The following is a 24,768-nucleotide window of genomic DNA, read 5'->3' on the forward strand; positions in this document are numbered from 1 at the left end:
GGAGGTTCACATCCTCTCCAGCTGTCCATCTCCAGCTTGAGGAGCGTGAAACTTCAGAGGTCCGGAGACGTCTAGGATCTCTGCTCTTGATTCACCAGACCCACCCACCTGCCAATGGTTGGGGATGTCTGCTTTTTCTTCTTTTGTCACAGAAACTTACTCAGGGGCAGCCTCCTTGTGGGCCCTCAGCAATCCGAAATCCTGGGATCTCTGAGCATTTAAGGAAAACTCATTCCCTGGATCTTCGAGAATCCCAACCACCTCTACCCACAGCCCCCATCCCCAGTCGCTGACTGACCCCCATCTCCTTTGGGGAAGTACTTCAGCTCAGTTGTGGAGTTACCCCTCCCACAAGTTCTGAGAGACCTACTCAGTTATCACTCACTTGCCCAATCACCTGATTTAGCTCTGTGATACAACCTGCGATGCCGCTTACCAAGCAGATACGGGACTGGCGGGCTCAGCAACACTATTCCGTAATTCCTCAAACTGGTTGTGTGTCCACTCACAGATACACTTAGTCCACAACAGTCCTGGAACCTCTTTTTAAAAATAAGTATTAGATCCATGATAAGGTTACCATGTCTCATTAGCAAGCGTATTAACATCCTTTCCATCTTTGTTGAACCACCATTTCCTGAGTTTCTCTTGGCTAACGACCAGTCTTTGGAAAAAGCAAGTCTACTAATCTAGCACCTGAATTTGCCATGACAAGGAGAGGGCAGGAACTCCGGGCTGGAGATTTGGCTCTCAAAAGAATGGAAGCCTCGTGAGGAAGACTAAATATCTGAGACATTTATAGGGAAGAAAAAAAAAGATCTGCTCACAGCCAGTGCTTAGAGTCCCAGCGGACTGATTTATTGACCAACAGCATTACTGCTCCAGCTCCACGGCAGGGGCGGGGCAGACCAGGCAAGAAGCAGGTTTGGTAGGCATTATCAATGGTGTATACAATGATGGGCATGTGTATATACTGAGGAAGGGGATGGGGAAAACACAATGACAGTGGTAACCCAGGAAGGTGGGGTCTTGGAGGGGGGGCTGAAAACCAGGCCCCATGAGCCCCCAAATATTCTCTTGGGAATAAAAGTAGTTCTGGGTCCATGGACACCAACAGTCTCAAGTTGGTATTAAGAGTTGCTTGTTAGATCTGTTTTGAGGGATATGTGATGTCAGGACAAATAAATGAAGTTAGGAAGTCACAAAACAGGTTGATCGCAATTCAGTTATCATCTTGTAGGATTTCCTCACTCTGGACCTCTTTAATGGGTGATAGTTGGACACTTAGGGGTAGGCATCTGGAGGATATCCTAGACTTGTGCCAGCTCGTGACATTGAAGGGAATCCCATGGGTGAGGCAGTATACAAAGTATGTGGGGATGGGGAGGATGCCAATGATAACAAGGGCAATCATCGCGAGCAGCCCCCATGATGGGTATTGTCGAAGCACCTCTTTTGACTGTGGAGAGATGGGAAAGAGGTTCAGAACATCGGAGTTCCCAGAAGAGGAAGGATATGGAAGAGAAAGGTGGGAGGGGAACTGGGGCGAAGGACTGATGAGTCCTCAGGGAGTCAGAAAATGAGATGATAGGGTCTTTAGGCCAAGGGCGGATTGAAAGATCTGGCCCCGACTCCCTAAGAAGGTCTGGGGTCTGGGGACGGAGGCTCACAGTGCTTGAGTCCCAGGCCACATAGGTGAAGCTCTTCAGAAACAGATGAATCAGAGTAGTCACCAACAGGACTAGCAGTAGAATTGGAGACAGACAGCACCACAGCCATCGAATGATGGGAGAGATGGGGCGGTCCCACAGGATCGCAAAGTCTGCAAGGAACCTGGGAGGAAGGGCCACAAGACTGTGGGAGGCCCAGTTGAGCCTTACCCAGTCTTGGGGGACAAGGCCAGCCTGACCTTAGCATCTTTCAAATATTCTACTTCACCTCCAAACCCCTACCTCAACTCAAGCCTCATCCTCTCTTATCTTCTCCCAAGTCACTCTTCCATCCCAACCCAAGAAAAATTTTCGAACATTCTTCTACTGCTTAGAAACCTTCCATGGGTACTCAGCGCCCTCAGGATGAAGGCCAGGTCCCTTTCATTCATTCCATGAATATGAGAATGTCTATGATGTGCCAGGGACTCTTCTAGGTGCTGGGTATCCACAGTGAACAACACAGACCAAAAAAAGGTAACACTTGATCGTCAGGGAACTTTTCTTAGCTTCTCTGCATGTTCTCCATCTCAATAAATATAAAACTGGGGGCCTAGAAAGCCATTCTCTCTTTCTCTTTGTCTACCTGTTCCTCTGCCCCGACTCTACTCAATCCTCCTCTCCTCTAGGACACCTTCTCTGACTCCCCAGGTGCCCGTGGAGGTCTCCTGGCTACCTCTGCTATAGACTTACCACCTTGTATTGGGATTGTCTGCTTATATATATCTCTTCCTCTTTGGACTCTGTGCTCTTTGAGAAGAGGAGCTCATTCTAATTCATTTGTATCTCAGTACCAGAAGGCTTTCCTGACACAGAGAAAGTCTCAAGAAATATGTGTTGAGTTAACGAATGAATGAACTGACTCCAAGAACCACTATCACATGAAAATGCTGCCACCTGAGCCTTCTGCCCTCAAATTATACCACTTGGATGTCCAAGTCACGCTTGGGAGTTCCTTGTACTTGATGCCCCTGATTATCTTGTTCCTTCTTCCCTACTAGCACTCCCTTGCAGAATTATAGCACATCTCTCAACCTACACCTCTACCACTCTAGCCCAAGCCATTGTTAGCCCTCATTTGGAATATTACGATAGTTCCTGACTGTTCTCTCTGCTTCCCTCTTGACTCCTCACAGTCTGTTCTCCACCCAGCAGTCATAAGCATCTTTTTTGTTTCTGCTGAGGAAGATTCACCCTGAGCTAACATCCATTGCCAGTCCTCCTCTTTGCTTGAGGAAGATTAGCCCTGAGCTAACATCTATGCCAGTCTTCTTCTATTTTGAATGTGGGACACCACCACCACATGGCTGGTGAGTGGAGTATGTCTGCGCCTGGGAACCAAACTCACAAACCTGGGCCACCAAAGCAGACTATGTGGAACTTTAACCACTCTGCCACAGGGCTGGGCCCCATAAATATCTTTTTAAAAAATAAATCTGATAATGTCATTCTCCTAGTCAAAACCCTCCAATGCCTCCTCTCTCATTCTGCAGAAAAAGCTAAGTCCTACCATGGCCTCCAAGGCCCTACATGATCTCCCGCTACCTCTCTGGCCTCATCTCCTAACATTCTATTTCAACCTCCTTGTTCTCCCTGTTGCTCAAAAACTCCAAGCGTGATGCTTCCTCTTGCCTTAGTACTAACTGTTTCCTCTGCTTGGAACAGTCTTTCTCAAAACCTTGTCATAGCTCCATCCTTCATTTCATTCAGGAGTCTACTCAAATGTCCCCTTATCGGAGAGGCCTTCCCTGCAATCTCATCTAAATTAGCACCACTCCACCCTTGATCATCTTACTTACCCTATGATTTTCTCTTGTCAGTTATCACCACCTGACATTTCCATTTGTTCATTTGGTTATTGTCTATCTCCACCATTAGAATGTAAACTCTCTGAGGACAGAGATGCTTGTTTTATTCAATGCTGCACCCCTGGTGACTAAAACAGTGCCTGGCACATATTAAGCACTCAATAAATACGTTAAATAAATGAATAAATAAGAAGGTTTCTCAGAAGGCCCTGAAGTTAACGGTCCCTATGTCACTCTAGTTGGGTGATAATAGAGGCAACAAGAAATCGGTCAACCTTCCTACAGACCCAAGCTATCACCTCCTGGCCCCATAGGCCCAGGCCACGGCCATGTTTTCAAATATGACGATGATGATTATGGGGAGGACTATCCAGTATTCAGTCAGCAGTTTGAAGAAGTAGATGCCTGAAGGTCGAATGAAGAAGAGGCCGCACAGGAACATGAGCACAAAGACAACCACTAGAGGAAATATTGGATCTGGATTAAGGTCAGAGGTCTGGCTGGGTGATAAGGGCTAAGCAGAGGTCATAGACCAGGGCTGGACAAGAATATCAGTGAAGTCAGGGTCATTGGTGGGAGTAGAGCCATAGGTCAAGGTACCTGTAAGCAGCTTTGTATATTTCCTGAAACAAGAAAAGGTGTCCTGGAGGGGGGTAATGATACCCTGCATGTTCCCTATTGTGGTGCTCAGCTCCAGGATCAGCAACATCAGGAAGAAGAGGATGGACCAGAAGACAGACCCAGGAATGAATGACATGGTTTCAGTGACGGCCAGGAATGCAAAGCTTGGGCCCTCCTTAACCTGTTAAGAGGAGAAAGGTCAGGAGTTAAAGAAACTTTGAACTCAACAACAAAAAAAATACAGACAAAAATACATTCTACACTCCCTGTAAAACTTCCTAAAAGCCCTGGGTCAGTGAGAAAACCCCATCTCTAAGCTGACCCTCTGATGTGGAAAACCAATTCCCCTAGCATTGTCCGCAGGAGGGTATTCTGGAAGCTATAGTTCTTTGCATCACCAGGGCTGCAGGTGATCCTGGTTCTTCTGGGATTTTTTCCTGGTGCTAATAAAAGCTGAAATTTCTGTTTTACAGAAGGCTTTGGAATATGACAATAGCTTCCAACTGAGGAACTCTAGGCCTCACTCGTCTGTTTTTACTGACCTTCAAAAATTGTTGCTCTAAGCTGCACTCTGGCACGTGGCTGAGGACCATGCTCTTGATGGGATGGGGAAGGCTCTTGAGCCAGGAGGTGAAGATAGAGGTAGGGCGGTCAAACAGGTTTAGAGGGGGCTGAGCCTCAGGAGGCAGCTTCCTCGTGGCTACCAGGTTCATAAGTATTTCAGCACTCCTGGGGATAAAGAGTTGAATCACATAGAATCATTTTGCTCCTTAGGAGACCACCTCTGGTTCCCTTATCTTCCAGATAGGAAAGGACATCACCAGCCTAGCATTACTGATCTGGGTAAGGTAGACCTTAGAATGAAGCCTAGAAGGCACTGACCTTCAGGGACATGAATTGCTGTGAGCCTGGAGAATTTATGACCGTGGAGGGTCCCAGGAGAAGCCGTATCTATAGTCTTCTTGGGGACTCTGGGGTCCCTGCTCTAGTGATGGGGTCTCTTATTCAGCCCCTACCTCTTCCCTTCCTCCTTCCTTAGACAAGTGGGTAAAAGCCCACCTTCTAAGCTTTGCACTACAGAATGTCAAGGAGCACCATTTACTTAGATTACTATATGCATAATGCTCCCATGGAGTTGTGCTATGTGACAGAAACTGCTTCTTGGACTTTTTGATCTGAGCCCTGCTGACCTCTCTAGCCTTATCTTCCCATCATGACCCTCTGCATACTTCATGCTCAGGTCAGAGTTAACTCCTTACAGTTCCAGGACCTGCCATTCCCTCTCTGGCCCAAGACCAACCCCACCCCCATCGCCATTCTTCATTTGGCTAATTTCTACAAATTCTTAAAAATTCAGCTCACTGCTCTATAAGAACTAAAATGGAAGGCCTGCCAACTCTTATTTATTAGAGCAAAATGCAAGCTGCAGGAAAAGAAGTATAGTTTGATCACATTTTAGAAAATAAAATACTATTCTTTTCGTAACGGGCAAGTTAAATATTTGGACCAACTTTCTTACTGGAAATAACTCAAAAGTCTGGAAGATATTTTTTAATCTTAAAAGAAAAAAATGCTGACAAGACAATAAGGAATTATCAGACAAAAACTGAAGTACAGACAAAAGCAGTGGGGAAAGGGGACTTCCAAAGCAACTTTGCCCTGAAGGTATACGTCAAATACAACAAACTGTACTTGCAGTGTCCAATTTCATGACCTTTAAGAAATAAAAGGAGCATGGGGATCACATATAAAGCACCAGAACCTGACCAAAGTAAGGATCAGAATAGAAAGTCTTCCCCTACATCTGGCACTTCAAAGGGCTACCTTCAGTATAAAAACGAACCAGAAGCTTGTGCCCAACCCTTCCACACAACAGGGAATGCGAGGAAAGTTGCTTCAGAAATGAGCAAAACAAGGGGAAATTTTAAAAGTTCCTGACACGTTATAACCACACGCCAGCACTAGTTTGGATTTGCAGCCCAAATATTTGACCCTGGTTATCTCAAAAGCTCAAGCCAAGAACTGAGTTTCCTTTTTCTCTCTTTCTTTCTTTTTAAGAGTTTCAAGAAGTCTCTTTTTAATGTCCCTATGCATCAGGTAGAAACAAAAGTCCTATCTGGATGAATACACTTCATCTTAGGCCTTAAAGCATTCCTACAAATAATGGTCAAATAAATAGGACGTAGAGACAACCAAGCACACAAAAACAAGATACCATGAGCAATAACTATCAGAAACAATACAGTAAAAATAGACCTAAAGTTACTCCCAAATGTTAGAATTATCAAAGATTATAATACAACTATGTTTACTATGCTTAAATAATAAAAGGCAAGCTTGGAAATATTTGCAGGGAACAAGAAACTATAAATTGACCATGAAGGTTTTAAAAAACTAAACAGAACCTTTTGAAATAAAATAATTGAAATTTAACATTCAGTGTGGATAATTCTACTTCCAGCCACAATGAAGGAGCAGGGGCACCACTTACCCTCCCACTGTAAACAACCAGACAACTGGACAAACTTTACAAAGCACCTGTATTCAGAAAAGAGACAACAGGAAGCACAGGTCTTTGATCCCTGAGAGAAGGGAAACAAATGAGGTGCACCATACAATCGCCCTGGTTTTCTACCTGACAGCACATTCTAGACTATAGAGCAGGGAAGAAGATTGCAAGAAAAGTATGGTGGTCACATTCAGCTGAGGAGACAAAGAGGGGATTCAGGAAGGCTGAAGCAGCTGGAAGTTCCAAGGAAGGATTCTGGGGCAGAGGTAGCTACGAAGACAAAGAATTTCAGAAATGTGCATAGGGGACCTTTGAGTCTTTGCTGAATTTTAAGATGCACATGTGTAGGATGCAAATCCACAACGCAGAGTAAAGAAAAACCTGGAAACATCCAAGTTCTGAATGGGGTATTCAGAAGAGATCCCAGAAAGGCCATGCCTTAGCACTCCTGGAGAAAAGATTACTCTAAAACCACCCTAATGAAGCTTCAAATCAAGCCACAAAAGGATCAAACTGAGCCACAAGTAACATTACCTGCTAGAACAAAGCTCAATATACATTAAAGGAAGGCAACAAAAGCCAGACACTCAAAAACATAAAATTCACAAAGTCCAGCATCCAGTCAAGAATTGGTAAACAAATGAAGAAGGAACAAGATGTGACCCATAACCAGGAGAAAAATCAGAAAATAAAACAGTAAATAAAATAGAGCAATAAATGACAGAGATGATGGAATTAGAAGTCAAGGATATTAAAACTATGTTAAAGGGGCTGACCCCGTGGCCGAGTGGTTAAGCTCGCGCGCTCTGCTGCAGGCGGCCCAGTGTTTCGTTAGTTCGAATCCTGGGCACAGACATGGCACTGTTCATCAAACCATGCTGAGGCAGTGTCCCACATGCCACAACTAGAAGGACACACAACGAAGAATATACAACTATGTACCAGGGGGCTTTGGGGAGAAAAAGGAAAATAAATAAATAAATAAAATCTTAAAAAAAAAAAAAACTATGTTAAAGTGTTTAAAGAAAAATATGAAGCTAACAAGTAGAGAAATGGAAGATATAAAAAAAAAAAAAACCAGTGGGACTTGAAATTAAAAACATAATATCTGAAACGAAAAATTCCCCAGATGAGATTAGCAACAGATTAGACACTGTATAAAGAAAGATCAATGAACCTGAAGAAATAGCAATAGAAAATATACAAAAGGAAATACAGACAGAAAACACACTGAAAAAAGAAGACAGAGACTCAATGACTTGCGGGACAATATGAAACATTCTAAACCAAGTGCATTGGAGTCCCAGAAAAAGAGGAGGGGGAGAAAGGAGTATTTGAGAAAAACATTGGCCTAAATTTTTCCTAATTTGATAAAAATTGTATATCTCCAGTTTCAAGAAGCTTAATGAACCTCAAACAGGTTAAACAGAAAACTGAAAGAAGACCTATGATAATAAAATTTCTGAAAAACAGTGAAAAAGAGAAAATCTTAAAAGCAATCTGAGAAAGAATAAGACACAGTATAGGGAAAAAAAGATAAAAATGAATGCAAAAAAGCCATCAGAAAGTATAAAATCAAGAAGACAAGAAACTACATCATTAAAGTATCAAAAGAAAAAACTGTCAAACTAAAATTCTACATTGAAATATTCTTTTGTAATTGAATATATTTTACATATTCATATAAACATATGTTTCATAACTAAAGGTGAAGTGAAGACTTTCAGACAAATAAAAGTTGAGAGAATTCATTGCCTGCAGGTTTACATTACAAAAAATGTTAAAGGAAGTTCTTTTTCTTTTCTGCTCCCCCAAACTGCAACACATGGTTGTATATCCTAGTTGTAAGTTATTCCAATTCTTCTGTGCGGGATGCTGCCAGAGTATGGCCTGATGAGCAGTGTGTAGGTCCGTGCCCAGGATCTGAACTGGTAAACTCAGGCACCCCAAAGCAGAGCACACGAACTTAACCAGTCAGTCACGGGGCCAGCCCCTACAGGAAGATCTTAAATGGAAGGAAAATGATACCAGGTGGAAACTTGGGATCTACACAAAGGAATGAACAGTGCTGAAAATACAAAATATAAAATCTCTTTAAAAGACATTGATTATTTAAGAAAAAATAATAACGATGTATTCTGTTTAAAATGTGGTGAAAAGAAAAATGCATGACAAAAACAATACAAAGGACAGGAAAAGAGAATAGAAGTATATTGCTGTAATCTTTTTCAATTTTGTGTGAAATTGTTTACTATTATTTGAAAGAAGATGGTGACAAGTTAAAGATGTATATTCTAAACTCTAGAGCAACCATTAAACCCACAAAACAAAAAGGTATAGTGAATAAGACAAGAATGAAAATAAAGATGGAATCATAAAAATCCTTTTAAAAAACTCAATCTAATTAGGAAATGAGGAATAAAGTAACAAAGAGACAGGACAAAAAGAAAAGTAGCAAGACGGTAGACCTCATAAACACTGCAGAATCACTGCTTTCCCTTGAAAATGGCGAAATGCATGCCTGCCCATTCTTACGCCTTATTCAGCATAGCACTGGAGAGTCTAGTCAATGCAATAAAGCAAGTAAAATAATTTTTAAAAGATTAGAAAGGAAGAAGTAAATGTCTTCATTTGCAGATACAAGATTGTGTATGTCGACAAACCTAAAGCTACAAAAATAAGTGAGTTTATCAAGGTCAATGTACATAAATCAGTTGTAATTCAATATACTAAGCAATGAAAAGTTGGATTTAAAATTTAAGAATATTATTTATAATAGAATATAAAATATGAAATCATTAGGGATAAACTTTAGAAAATATATGCAAGACATGTTATAGACTAAAATTTACAAAATATTGCTGAGAGAAATTAAAGCAAAGGTAAGGGGCTGGCCCCATGGTCAAGTGGTTAAGTTCGTGCGCTCTGCTTCAGCAGCCCAGGGTTTCACCAGTTTGGATCCTGGGCGCGGACATGGCACCACTCATCAGGCCATGCTGAGGTGGCATCCCACATGCCACAACTGGAAGGACCCACAACTAAAAATACACAACTATGTACCAGGGGGCTTTGGGGAGAAAAAGGAAAAATAAAATCTTTAAAAAAAAAAAAAAAGAAGAAGAGGTAAATAAACAGAGAGATGTATCATGTTCCTGAGTCAGAAGACACAGTATTGGTAGTTGCTTATTCTCCCTAAAATGATCCATAGATTCAATGCAATCCCAATTAACACCTCTGAACAACTTCTTTTCATAAAAAATTGACAAGGTAATTCTAAAATTTACACAGAGAGCAAAGATGTGCAACAGCCAAAACAATTTTGGAAAAGAACAACACAACTGAAGAACTTACACAACTTGATTTTAAGAAACAGGAAAACATGATTCATACTCAAGAGACGATGATATTGAAACCAGCAGACAAGAATTTTAATGCTGTTGCTCAAGGACTTAAAGGAAAATATACTTACAAGGAAAGAAAAGATAAAGATCACAGCAAAGAAAAAAATTATAAAAGAGAACCATAATAGAGGTTTTAGAACAAAAAAATACAGTATCTGAAATTTAAAAATTCAGTGGGTGGACTGAATCAGAAGTGAGCTGGTAACTTAAAGACACATCAACAGATACCACACAAATCTGAAGAATAGAGAAAAATCATATTTAAAAAATATAATGAACAGAGCCTCAGGGACCTGTGGGACAATAAAAAAAAAGTCTAACAAACATATGTATATGTAATTAGAATTCCAGAAGGAGAGGGGAGAATGAGGCAGAAAAAATATTTAAAGGAAGAATGGCAGAAAACTTCTCAAATCTGGTGAAAAAATATAAATTTACAGATTTAAGAAGCTCAGCAAACCACAAGCAGAATGAATATTTTTAAAAATTGCCTTCTCATCAGAAACTACAGAGTTCAGAAGCACACTTCACCCTGCCTTACTGAATGCAAGTAAAAACCGTACACAGAACACATGGAAGGACTCTGGAAAGTAAATGGTAGCGAGCAGCTTGGGAAGGAAAATAGAACTTCAAGTACCACCAAATTAGTGATGAGTTTCCAAAAATTTTTCCCTCCAGTATCTCCTGGTCTGGACTCAAAAGCAGCATGACACTCAGAACTATGTATCAGGTATGGACAGAAAGAGCTCCAAGGGAAGTTCTCTATTTCTGTTCTAAGGAATAGGAAAGAGGCCTCAAAGTCTCAGAGAAAGTGGGATAAATCCCCTGATTTTTCTTGTTCTTTCTGTCTTATCACACACATCAGACAATCCTGCAGCAACAATGGTGGCTGTGGCAGTGGTGGCTGGACAAATACCCATAACCCTGAGATGGAAACCCTCATCTGACCAAAGAAACTGTGGTCCTAGGAACACGGATAAAGGAGGAGACTCTTGTTGCTTTCTAAAGATTTCTCTCCTCTCAATGCTTGGCCCTGGAGGTCGATGCAGCTGATGAAATGGGTAGCAGAGCAGGGAAACTAAAGCCCTAGTTATTTAGGCAGAAAATCAGGTATTGGGACTTCTAAGAGCTAGGAAGTGTCAGGGAGATTTCAGGTAAGAGGGAGCTCTAGAAAGTGATCCCATAACGTGTCACATGAAATCCCGGGCAGCACATGATTGTTTCTGAGCCTAAACAGCATTCCAGAGACTGTGAGAGCTGGAGAACAGGATATACCACTGCCCAGCTCCCAAACTACTGGTGGTATACAACCAGGATAGCTCCAAATAGCATTGCAAAGACTTTGAAAACTGAACTGACATTGGAACCATAACCCATGTAAGGTGGGTAGAAACTTCCAGCTTAAATCTAACAGGGTCAGTTGCCTCCTGAAACTTAAAAAAAAAAAAAAAAAAAAAAAAAAAAATCAACATTTTCCAAAGAATTAAATAAATGCCGTCTCAAATATATTTAAAATAACCACAATACAATACAAAATTACCTGATATATGAAGAACCAGGAAAATCTCAACATGCCAGAAGGAAAAAGATAATCAATACACATCAACCCCAAAATGACACAGAAGTTTTAATGATCAGACGTTAAAGCAGCTGTTACAATCATACTCTGAGAAGTCAGAGCCAACACTCTTGAAAGAAATGGAAAGAAAGAATATCAGCAGACAAAAGATATAAGAAAAACACTAAGTGGAAAATTTTATAACTAAAAAACATAACAACAAATAAAAAATCCACTTGATCTGCTAAATAGCAGAATGAAGAAGACAGAGGAAAAAGTCAGTGACCTTGAAGATCAGTCAACAGGAAGCATCCAATAGGAACAACAGACAGAAAAAGAGTGAGACAAAGTGTACAGAGCCTCAGAAACCTATGGGACGATAACAAAGGATCTATTATCTATGTTACCAGAGTCCAGAATGAGAGACAAAGGAGTGCAGTGCATAAAAAATATTTGGAGAAATAATGGCTTAAAATTTCCCACATTTGGCCAAAGTCATAAACTTTTAGATTCAAGAAGCTCAGGAAACCTCAAACAGGATCAACCCAAAAGCTCATGCCCAGACACATCAAAATCAAGCAACTGAAAGCTAAACATAAAATTTTTTTAAATCTTGAAAGCAGCCAGAAAAAAATGACACATTACATATAGGGGAACAACAATTTGAACGACTGCAAAATTCTCATCAAAAATGGAGGCCAGGAGGAAATAGCACATTTTTAAAGTGCTGAAAGAAAAGGACTGTCAACCTATAATTCTATATACAGTGAAAACATCCTTCAAGAATGAAGCCAAACGAAAGGCATTTTCAGATTAAAGGAACTCAGAAGATTCATTGCCAACATATCTGCAACATAAAAGAAATGCTGAAGGAAGTTTTTCAGATAGAATGGAAATAATACTGAAGGGAAAATTCAAACTTCAGAAATGAAGGAAGAGCAACAAAAATAATAACCATCTAGGTAAATATAATAGGATATTTTTCTCCCCCTAAGTTTTGGAATATGCATGTCAATTGAAAGTATGTCAGTTGAAAGCAAAAATTATAACATTGTTTGATGGGATTTTCAATGTATGTAAATATAGTACATATGACAACTATAACATAAAAAGGAGGAAGATAAAGGGTCCTACATATAAATTTCTCCAACTTTGTGGCATACGTTGTCATCATCTTAATGATATATTTCAAAGAGAAAATGGTTTGAATTTTGATAGTGTCCTATTAGTAACTATAACAAGGGCTTCCCTACTAAGGGACAACGAGGACTCTAAAGAATAGAGGAATAGCAGACATAGAGGATAGCAGGCACTACCTCTAGGCCTAACACAGATCACTTAAGAAAGGAATGAAGGTGGAATAGACTCCCAGGTGATCTTGTTAAATGAAAAAAGTAAAAAACAAGAGTATAAAAACAATAGTATGGGGGCCAGCCCAGTGGCATAGTTATTAAGGTCGTGTGCTCCACTTTTGTGGCCCAGGGTTCATGGGTTTGGATCTCAGGCACAGACCTACACACTGCTCGTCAAGCCATGCTGTGGCGGCATCCCACACACAAAATAGAGGAAGACTGGCATGATGTTAGCTTAGGGACAATCTTCCCCAAGCAAAAAGAGGAAGACTGGCAATCTTCCTCTCTCTCTCTCTCTCTCTCTCTCTCACACACACACACACACACACACACACACAAACAACAGTAGGCTATCTTTTGTGTAAGAAAGAAGGGTAAATAAGAAAATATACATTTTTCTGCTTATTTTTATAAACAAACCCAGGAAAGATAAACCAAAAAATAATGAACTTGGTTACCTATACGGGATGGGTAGGAATCAAGCTGAAGTGATGTTGGGAAAGTGATGTTTCTCTGAGTATCTTTTTGTATAATTTTGTCTTTTAAACCATATTAATGTTTAAAAAAACAAAATTAAATTAAGTTTGGAGGGACACTAAAATGTCATACAAACAGAAACAAATGATCCTAACTGTATTTCAAATGAACATCACATCCACACTGAATGGAGGAAAAAGAACTAACCCAAGTAATTTTTAAACATAGCATTTTGACTGTAAAATTCAGGAAAAGGACATAAAGTCTTCAACAAATAATGAACCCTGGAATTAGCTGGCCCCCATACTATTGTTTTTATACTCTTGTTTCTCACTTTTTTCCTTTAACAAGATCACTGGGAGTCTCTTCCACCTTCATTCCTTTCTTAAGTGATCTTTGCAATGGTATGGGCTAGCAATTCTGTAACTATTTTGCTGTGTATTCTAACATCAGGATTGAGCAAATGGGTGTGTGCAAGAGAGATCATTACAATCGTCCCAACACTGTGGAAGGTAATTTGGCATTATCTAGTGACGCTGAAGGTGTGTGTGGTAAATTGAAGACACATGGCCACAGTATTTTGCAGCTCCTCTCATCAAGAGGTAAAGCATATTTTTCCACCTCTTTCATCTAGGGTAGCTTTGTGACTTCCTTTGACCAAAAAAGTGTAGGAGCAATGACAATGGGAGCATTCCCATGCTTAGGTTTCAAGACACTTTGTTGATTCCGCCTTTGTTCTCTGGGAGCTGCCCAACAATCTCACTCATAGGTATATACCCTAGAAAAATGTGTACATTAGGAACATGTATAAGAATGTTTAAGAGCCAAAACTGGCTCTTAAACTGAAATGTCCAAATGTTCATTGACAGTAGAATGGATAAAGAAATTGTGGTACAGCCTTGTGTCAATTAATGACAGGGATACGTTTTGAGAAACGTGTCATTAGTCGATTTTGTCTTTGTGTGAACATCGTAAAGTGTACTCACACAAACCTAGATAGTATAGCCTGCTACACACTTAGGCTATATGGCACTAATCTTATGTGGCCACCATCGTATATGCAGTCTGTTGTTGACGAAAACATCATTATGTGACGCATGACTGTATATTCACATACTGGAATATTATACAGCATTAAAAAGCATAGACTACAGCTACACACAACAATATGGATGAATCTTACAATCATATGTTGAATGAAAGAAGTAAAAGAATACAAAGAGAATATATATATAAATGAACAAATTAAGCTACATAAATGGACATGCAAAACTATATTGCTTTATATAACTGTATAAATTAAACTATATTGTTTAGATACGCATACATAGGTAATAAAATATAAAGAAAAACAAAGAACTAATCATAAAAGTCAGGAGAATGCTTACCTCTATGAGGGAGAAAAGAGGTTATAATCAGAGATCATGGAGAGGTTCCAGGGTCATTCTAGTTCTTAACACGGGTGGTGTCTATTTCACAGTTCTTTACACTGCACATTTTGTTTTATGTATGTTTCTAAACATATGTAATATCTCATAATAAAATGTCTTTTAAAAACATTAAAAAATACCATTACACTCCCACCAGACTGGTAAAAATTTTAAAGTTTGACCAAGTTTAATCAAGTGTTGTGCAGAAAGGGGAATACACGGAATTCTCACATATCACAAACCACTTTGAAAGTCAGACAATATAGTAAAACTGAAAGTGTGTATACCCTACACAGCAACTCCATTCCTAAGTATGTACCCTAGAGAACTCTTGCACGTGTGCACATATATGTGCCCAAGCTGCTTCTAGAAGAAAATGGCGGCTATTTTCACGGGTTAGGATTACTGTGGAAATTCAGCTTAGGTCTGCAGCCTCTGGGAATCCTTCTCTGACTAGCCTAGGCAGAATTAATGGCTCTGTTTTCTGTCCTCTCCATCACACCTGCTACCGGTTATCATGAGTTTATGACCGTCTGATTAAGTCCTTAATTCCCCTCCCCTCCTCCCTCCAAAACCAAAAACTCAATGAAAGCAAGGACTGTGGTCTGAGTCACCTGTCCAAGTCCCTGCGGTACACCAATAGTACTTTCTAAATGTCTCATGGATGCTTTTTAAATTAATGCCTGAAGAATAAAAAACAGCAGTGAGGAGACAAAAAAGGTTTTAGTTCTGAGAGTCCTTTTAGGATTTAAGTATGCTAGATTGACAGAAATCCCTGAATTTAGGAGTTGACATTCAGAATGAGGGCATTCAGGAAGTAGAAGGTTCTCCGGATGGGTGTGGTCTTACATGCTGTCCAGGACTCGAGTAACCTTGAATGTTTGCCACTTTTATCATATCTCTGTGGTGGGACTCTGAGGTGGACAGTTGGCAATCTCTGAGTTTGAAGATTTCTAGGGCTAGAAAAGGGCTCTGAGAAGGATAATAGCTGACAGGGATTCTATTGTCTCTGCTTCTCACTCCGAGAGAAAACAGAGGCTTGCAAGTGTGCCTGAGGTTGAGATGTGTGAATGTGGATCTTTGTAACAACTTTAAGGTTAGGGTCTCTGGCTTTTGTAGTTGCCCGGGGCTGGGACCCTTAATCAAGGGGCTAGCCTTACTTTTCACTGCAGTGCTGCGTGATGACTGTGGCCCGGAAGCCCAGGAGAGAGAAGAAAAAAGGTGTGAAAAGCAGCATGGTGACCAGGTTGACAAGAGCCACAAGAAAGGCATCATGGAGACAGTTGTTTGATGGGTGCATGTGCGAGGATATGGCGACAACGGGGCCAAAGCCTAGGCCCAAGGCAAACAAGACTTGGGTCCCTGCTCGGCACCACACATTCATGTTGTACATAGCCGATATCTAAAAGGGAGAAGACAAGTATAAGGGGAGATGTCAAAGAAGGAGAAGAGAACCTTAACAGTGGGGGAGAGGGATGCAGAGGGAGAGATAATGGGGAAAGGATGCCCTAAGAATAGGCAATAGGCGTCCTCCAAGGCCTGATAGGGGAGTGAGGAAGAAATACCTTACCTTGGCAGATGCCAAATGTCGAAGGCCAAATACCGCCCCATCCAGCAGGAGACTCCGGATTAGGAGACAAAGGACGATGAGATAGGGGACTGGTACCAAGAGATACATTACCTGAATTGAGAGTGGGACATATCAGCAACCATGTACCAGTGGGAGTCAACCAACAGTCAGCAGGGATGAAAAGTTCTAAGTCAGAAATGAGGAGTTAGAAGACAGCTTTCAGTAGGAGTCAGGGGCTAGCAGGAGTAAAAGGCCAGTGAGAAATTAGGAGATCCATGAGTGAAAATGCTGGGTGAGGGCTAAAGCATCTGAGAAAGTCAAGAAATCAAAAAATGGTGGCTCACCTTCCCAGTGGACTTGAGCCCATTAATCATGAAAGCAGCAACAAGACACCAGGCCACCAATAAGGACAGGCTCAGACTGAGGACTGGTGGCCCACCATCCTCAATTCTGTCTGAGGCCTTCAAGGTCAGCCGGTACCAGAAGTACATGGAGGGTGTCGTCTGTGCACATTCAGGATCTAGGGGGACCTGGTTTTGGACACGCCTCCTAGACAGAGTAACCCCTCCCCTCTTCTTCACCCCTTCTCCCACCTCCCACTCCTCCTTCCCCTTCCATTTCTTCTTCCTTCTACTGCCTTCCTCTTCTTTATCCCCCCTTGCTCCTTTCTCCTCTTCCAAATTCCCTTCCACCTCTCTGTTTTCCCTTTCTCCTCCTCTTTCACTTCCTCCTCACCAAAGTCAGTGGAGTTCTTCACTAAGGGACATTTCTCCCATGGAAGGTGAAACTGGAAGGACTGGCTCAAGTAAGAGAGAGTCCAGGCATTGACCACATTCAAGTACAAGCCACCGATGAAGCACACCTGGGGGTCAGGGAAGAGGTGGCTGGGGAGGAAGGGTGGGGACAGGAAAAAGGAAGGGATTTGACAGAGGACTGGGGAGCTAAAGGGACTTGACCCATGGAAGTGAAGTCATAGGACCCATTCCAGGACAAGGGTTGGGATGGGGGTGGGGGGTAAAGGGTAGGCCTGGGCAGCCCAGGGCTCCTCACCAGGAAGCTGGTATACCCCACACCACCAATCCAGGGGCTGATGAGCTTCCATACATCAATGCTGCCCCGACGCAACCTCTGACCAGCTGCCATCTCCAGGAAGAGAAGAGGAATCCCGATCAAGAACATCATGAAGATGTAGATAAGGAGAAAACTGCCTGTGCAGGGGATGCAAGGAAGGGCTCTGAGAACCATCTGGCTTTTCAGTGCCTAGACTTCATCAGGGGTCCAGGAAAACATGTTCCCCACCAGTGACCTCCCTCAGGGCCATAGGCATCAGGACTCAACTCTTTACACATCCTTCATAGTCCCAGGTGTCCAGTCCCTTGGGCCCCAATTCCTGGAAGACCCATATACCTAGCTTCCAGCCTTACCCCTGCACCTCTACCCCTCTCATGATCCAAGTGTTCAGGCACCTGGTTCCTATCCTGCTCAGAGTACCAAGTCTCCAGCTTCTACACATTCCAGAGACCTTAGAGTTTAAAGCCTGGACAGGCCTCTGTCCTGCTAGCCCCTTGTGGATCCATGACTCCTGGTCCCCAGACTTACAACCTCCGTTGTGAAGCCACAGGAAGGTAAAATGCCAGAGATCACCTGGCCTCACGGAGTAGCCCACCTGGGCCAGGATGTACTCAACCTTGTTGGACCAGACTGGACGGGTGAAGAGGACCTTACTCTTTTCCTTCTCTGGCACCTGCAGCTTCTCAGGTAAGTGTTTCCGTTTTGCCAGTGGGGCAGCTATCATCCGCAATACAGAGTTTTGCTTGGATTGGCTGGCTCTGCTCTGAGCCTCAAAAGCTTGAGCCTCCCAGGCCCGAGCCTTCGCAGCCCGGGCCTCCAAACCCTGGGCCTCTGAAACCCAGGATGTCGGAGACCAGGTGGCTCTGCGTACTTTATCCCAAATTTGGCTTCCTGGGGAACTCTCAGAAAGCTCAGTAGATGGGGTTTTTGACAGTGAAGGTTCTGAAGCCTGGGCCTCTGTCTTCATTCCAGGCTGACTCTCTGGAGCAGCTCCAGTGTTTTCAAGGGAGGGTCTGCCTTGCTGAGTAGACCTTAAGGACACCGAAAACTAGATTTTAGAGTCAAGGAATGACCGAGTTCCAAAACGACACCTCCTTAAAGCAAACCTCACATTTCTGTCCCTACCACCACTGAAATTCAAAGCACAAGAAAACTCTTACGTAAGTTTTACTTCTTAGAAATGTTTTGGTGCAGGGGACTACGGTAGAGATAGCCAAGCTTATAGTCAGGAATCCCACTCAAAGAGTTTCTGAAAACATTGAGGTATACTCCTCACAGAGGGAGGGACATTTATAGTGGGCTTCTGAATCAAAGAAACTAATTTAATACTAAATCTGCCTTATAACCCTAGGAAAGCTGCTTTACCTCGCTGAGCTTTCTCATCTGTATAACACTCAGGTCTCTGCCCAAATATTGCCTCACCAGACACGCCTTCCCTGCCCATCTATCTAAAATAGCAGCTACCTACCCACCACTCTCACCATTCTATCTACTTTTATTTTTCTTCATAGCATTTCTCACCTCCTGATGTGGTTATCTATTGATCGTTAATCTAGTTATCATCTACCTACCCCCCCACCGCTGCTCTATGCCCAGCAAGAGGATAGCGCTCTACCTCTCATCTGGAGCCACCCTCCTCTTTGTTCTCTGTGCTTCTGCCATTCTCATCTTTTGTTGGCTCCTCAAATGTTCTGCAGGGGAATGGGCAAGGAGCATGCTGAAGAAGAAAAGAAAAAAAAAACAGGTGTAGAAGAGGGGAAGAGAGAGAGACCTGGAGTTTTCTTTCAGAGGGGGAAGGAGCATACCATCCAAAAGCAGAGGCAGTGGGTGGGCATCAAGGCAGCACTGGCACATCCAGGTCACCTGGATAATCGGCTGTGAGACACACTGTTTCCAAAGAGTTCTTAGTAGCTCAGGAAATGCTTATAATTCAACGATAGGTTAAAAAAAAACAAAATTCAGACACAAATCTCTATCTTTAGTTCTAGCTCTACTACATTTAAAAATACAATGAAAGAAAAGGCTGAAAGATAATACATCAATAAATAGAAGATGACAGGATTATAGATGTTTTTATATCTTTCGCTCTGATTTTAAACGAGTTTAGTAAATTATCTAAAAAACACGTATTACTTTAGTAATCAAGAAAAATATGTATTAATAAGTAAAAATTTTAAAAAGGAAGACAATACTGGACACAGAAGTCAGATTGAAGGAGCTCCCGTCAACCAAATGTGTGACAATTAGAGCATCAAAATAAACAAGATAGTAATGGATGAGAAGCCATAGAATAAAACAAGAATCCATGAACTCATAGTGATATAAATAAGGAAAAGAAAAATCTCTTCCTTACAGTAAAATTCAAACTAACAAATGTACAAGGAATGATGAAATCCGAAAATCTTCCTTTGGAAACCATGAGAGTAATAACTGATTCAAGCAAGCATCATCAATGGTTGCTAATACAAGATGATGAAAGTGTGATGGGGACAAATAATTGCCTGGTATTAATGTAGCACCCTACAAAATAGTCTCCTCAAAACCCAGAAAAACAGCACCTTTACAATGTTAGACACTACCTTAACCAAGTCATGGAAGTTACTTGATACCACTTGCCTTCTGATATTATGCACTGAGAAGAACACATCATTTCAGTGGTATTCCTGCCAAAAATGTATAACCAGAATCTAATCATGAGGAAACATCAGACAAATCCAAACAGAGGGACACTACAAAATAACTGGCCTGTATTAAGAATGTAAAAGTCAAGAAGACAAGGAAATATGCAAGAATTCTAAGTCTGAAATAACAACTGTAAGTCTGAAATACGTCAAAATAAGAAGTTACTACTGGAACTGGAAAAACACCTAGGTTGGACTTCCAGTTTCTGGTTCACATGTAAGGAGCTTGAAGTCACCACTCTGTCCTAACAAATAAAAAGCTGAACAGACTGAAAAATCAACAACTCTTCTTGGATCCCTAAGGAAGGTGAAGACAGGGCAAACCACTGTCCCCAAGACTGGAGAGACAGACAGGCATGTGCAAAGATTCACTGACTGCCCGAGCAGAGACTCACGAGTGGAAACCACCATGGGAACCAGTGCCAGGGCAGGAAGATCCTGAACTGTAATTGACGGATTGCTGGAGGCTCAGTGTGGACAACTCCGAGAATTAAAAACTCCAGGGGGATCCAGTCATGGGGGGAAAGGGGCACATTTTTGTGAGTTTAACCTCTAGGAACCAAACCAAGTTCTCACAGAATATTAGAGAAAAATCCCCTGTGCTTCCAGCAAGGGGAAGGAAAAAGGAATCATTTTAAAGTGCTCCAAAACATTCAGTTCTTAACAACGCTTGCCCTCAGGAGAAACTATAAACCAGAGCCTAATCTGCTGGGGTAATATCAGAGTCAAACTGACCTAGGGGAGAGGAAATATCCAACTTCAGCACCCTCTAGCCATTCTGTCCCACCTAAGAAGGGAGGGGAAAAAACCTGAGAAACACATACGAGGGTCACAATTTAGAGGCACAAGCCCACTAAACGACTGAGACCTAGTCATAGGACTAGAGAACACTTCCCTTCTCCCTCCCCCTCACCACCACATTACTAAAGGCCTATTTACAGCAGTTCCTTTTACCCATACATCACATCTGGCTATCAAGAACAAGCTACAAGGCATACCAACAGGGAAAAGACATAATTTGGAGAGACAGAGCAAGCATCAGAACCAGAGACATGGTAGGGATGTTGGAATTATCACACCAGGAATTTAAAACAACTATGATTAATATGCTAAGGGCTATAACGGACAAAGCAGACAGCATGAAAGAATAGATAGGCAATGTAAGCAGAGAGATGGAAATCCTAAGAAAAAAGCAAACAGAAGTGATAGATATCAAAAATACTGTAACAGAAATGAAGAATACATTTGATGGGTTTATTAGTAGACTGGACATGGCTGAGGAAAGAATCTCTGAGCTTGAGGATACCTGAATAGAAACTTCCAAAACTGAAAAGAAAAGAAAACAAAGACTGAAAATCAGAAAGCAGAAAATCAGTAAGGATATAGTCGAACTCAAAAACACCATGAATCAACTGCATATAATTGACATCTACAGACTACTTCAACCAATAACAGCAGAATACACATTTTTCTCAAGCTCATTCACCATGAGAGACCACATTCTGGGCTATAAAACAGTTTAACACATTTAAAACACTAGAAGTCATACAATGTCTGCTCTCAGTCCACAACTGAATTAAACTAGAAATCAATAACAGAAAGATAACTGGAAAACCCCAAATATCTGGAGATAAAACAACACACTTCTAAACACATGGGTCAAAGAAGAAATCTCAAGAGAAATGTAAAGATATTTTGAACTAAATGACAATGAAACACAACTTACCAAAATTTGTGGGATGCAGCAAAAGCAGTGCTTAGAGGGAAATTTATAGCATTGAATGCATATATTAAAAAAGAAAGATCTAAAATCAATAATCTAAGTTTCCACCCTAGGAAACTAGAAGAAGAACAGAAAATTAAATCCAAAGTAAATAGAAGAAAAGAAATAAAAAGAATTAGAGCAGAAATTGAAGACAGGAAATCAATAGAGAAAATCAACAAAATCAAAAGCTGGTTCTTTGAAAAGATCAATAAAATAGATAAGCCTCTAGCCAGGCTAACTAAGAAAAAAAGAAGAGGACACAAATTGCTAATATCAGAAATGAAAAAGGGGACATCACTACAAATCCCATGGACATTAAAAGGATAATAAAGGAATACTATCAACAACTCTAGGCCTATAAATTTGATAACCTAGATGAAATGAACCAATTCCTTGAAAGATATAATCTCCTAAAACTCATACAAGAAGAAATATACAATCTGAATAGGCCTGTCTCTATTAAATATATTTAATAAAGAATTAATAACCTTCCAGAACAGAAAGCACTAGGGCCAGATGGGTCCACTGGTGAATTCTACCAAATATTTAAGGAAGAAATTATACCAATTCTCTACAATCTCTTTCAGAGGACAGAAGCAGAGAGAATACTTCCTAACCCATTCTATGAGACAAGCATTACCCTGATACCAAAAGCAGACAAAGACATTACAGGGAAAGAAAACTACCAACCAGTATCGCTCATGAACATAGATGCAAAAATCCTCAACAAAATATTAGCAAATCCAATCCAACAACGCATAAAAAGAATTATACACCATGACCAAGTGGCATTTATCCCAAGTATGCAAGGCTGGTTCAACATTCAAAAATCAATTCATGTAATCCCTCAACAAACTAAAAAAGAAAAATCACATGATTGTATCAATAGATGCAGAAAAAGTATCTGACAAAATGCAACACCCATTCATAATAAAAACTATCAGTACACTAGGAATAGAGGGAAATTTCATCAACTTGATAAAGAATATCTACAAAAAACCTATAGCTAACATCATGCTTAACGGTGAGAAACTAGAAGCTTTCCCTCTAAAAGCAGGAACAAGGCAAAGATGTCCCCTCTCACCACACCTTTTCAATATTGTACTGCAAATCCTAGCTAATGCAGTAAGACAAGAAAAGGAAATAAAAGGCACACAGATCAGGAAGAAAGAAATAAAACTGTCTTTGTTTGCAGATGACATGATTGTCTATGCAAAAAATCCAAAAGAATTGACAAAAATGTCCTGGAACTAATTATAGAAAGGTTGCAGGATACAAGATTAATATTCAAAAGTCAATCACTTTCCTATATATTAACAATGAACAAGTGGAATGTTAAATTAAAAACATAATACCGTTTACATTAGCACTCAAAAAAATGAAATACTTAGGTATAAATCTAATAAAATATGTTCAAAATCTATATGAAGAAAACTAGAAAACTCTGATGAATAAACTCAAAGAACTAAATTAATGAAGAGATATTCCATTTTCATGGACAGGATAACTTAATATTCTTAAAATGTCAGTTCTTCCGAAGTTGATCTACAGATGCAATGCAATCCCAACCAAAATGCCAGCAAGTTACTTTGTGGATGTCAACAAACTGACTCTACAGGCAAAAGACCCAGAAGCCAACACAATGTTAAAGGAGAAGAAAAATGTTGGAGGACTGATATAACCTGACTTCAATACCCACTATAAAGCTACAGTAATCAAGAAATACAGTATTGGCAAAAGAATACACAAATAGATCAATGGAACAGAATAGAGAGCCCAGAAACAGACTCACATAAATATAGTCACCTGATCTTTGAAAAAGGAGCAAAGGCAATACAATGGAGTAAAGACAGTCTTTTCAACAAGTGATGCTGGAACAACTGGACATTCACATGCAAAAAAAGAATATAGACACAGACCTTACACCCTTCACAAAAATTAACTCAAAACAGATCACAGACCTAAATGTAAAATGCAAAACTATAAAATTCCTAGAAGATAACATAGGAGAAAATCTGGATGACCTTAGGTATAGTGATGACTTTTTAGATACAACATCAAATGCAATCCATGACCAAAATATAAGCTGATAAACTGGACCTCATTAAAATTAAAACCCTGTGGGGCTGGCCCTGTGGCCGAGTGGTTGGGTTCGCGCGCTGCACTGCAGGCAGCCCAGTGTTTCGTTGGTTCAAATCCTGGGCGCAGACATGGCACTGCTCATCAAACCACGCTGTGGCAGCATCCCACATGCCACAACTAGAAGGACCCACAATGAAGGATATACAACTATGTACTGGGGGGCTTTGGGGAGAAAAAAGGAAAAAAAAATTAAAACCCTGCTCTGCAAAAGACTCCATCAAGAGAATGAGAACACAAGCTACTGGCTGAGAAAAAAAGTTGCAAAAGACACATCTGATAAAGGACTGTTATACAAAATACAGACAGAACTCTTAAAACTCAGCAATAAGAAAACAAATAAACTGATTCAAAAATGGGCCAAAGACCTTAATAGACACCTCACCAAAGAAGACATCACAAGGCAAATAAGCATATGAAAATATGCTCCACACATATGTCATCAGGGAAATACAAAATCAAACAGCAACGAGATAGCATCACACACCTGTTAGAACAATCAAAATCCAGAACATAGCAACGCCAAAATGCTGGTGAGGATGTGGAGCAACAGGAACTCTCATTCATTGCTGGTGGGAATTCAAAATGGTACAGTCATTTTGGAATACAGTTTGGCAGCTTCTTACAAAACTAAACATACTCTTACCATATGATTCAGCAATTGTGCTCCTTGGTAT

At 40.8% G+C, this 24,768-nt stretch overlaps 1 protein-coding gene across 1 annotated transcript in view; it reads right to left on the minus strand.

Moving 5' to 3' along the window:
- Positions 1-836: 836 nt before the first annotated feature.
- The window catches only part of LOC100055225 (orphan sodium- and chloride-dependent neurotransmitter transporter NTT5-like), a 36,618-nt gene continuing 12,686 nt past the window's right edge, over positions 837-24,768 (minus strand). The window contains 15 exon segments of the mRNA XM_023650115.2: positions 837-1,228; positions 1,230-1,459; positions 1,671-1,833; positions 3,817-3,976; positions 4,118-4,319; positions 4,681-4,867; positions 16,026-16,267; positions 16,436-16,546; positions 16,780-16,955; positions 17,171-17,297; positions 17,486-17,643; positions 18,035-18,537; positions 19,122-19,197; positions 19,312-19,428; positions 24,579-24,660. Coding sequence (XP_023505883.1) covers positions 1,192-1,228; positions 1,230-1,459; positions 1,671-1,833; positions 3,817-3,976; positions 4,118-4,319; positions 4,681-4,867; positions 16,026-16,267; positions 16,436-16,546; positions 16,780-16,955; positions 17,171-17,297; positions 17,486-17,643; positions 18,035-18,537; positions 19,122-19,197; positions 19,312-19,428; positions 24,579-24,654 — 2,565 coding nt within the window. The 5' untranslated portion in view covers positions 24,655-24,660 and the 3' untranslated portion in view covers positions 837-1,191.

This window comes from Equus caballus, chromosome 10 (genome assembly GCF_041296265.1).
Source record: "Equus caballus isolate H_3958 breed thoroughbred chromosome 10, TB-T2T, whole genome shotgun sequence".
NCBI lineage: Eukaryota > Metazoa > Chordata > Mammalia > Perissodactyla > Equidae > Equus > Equus caballus.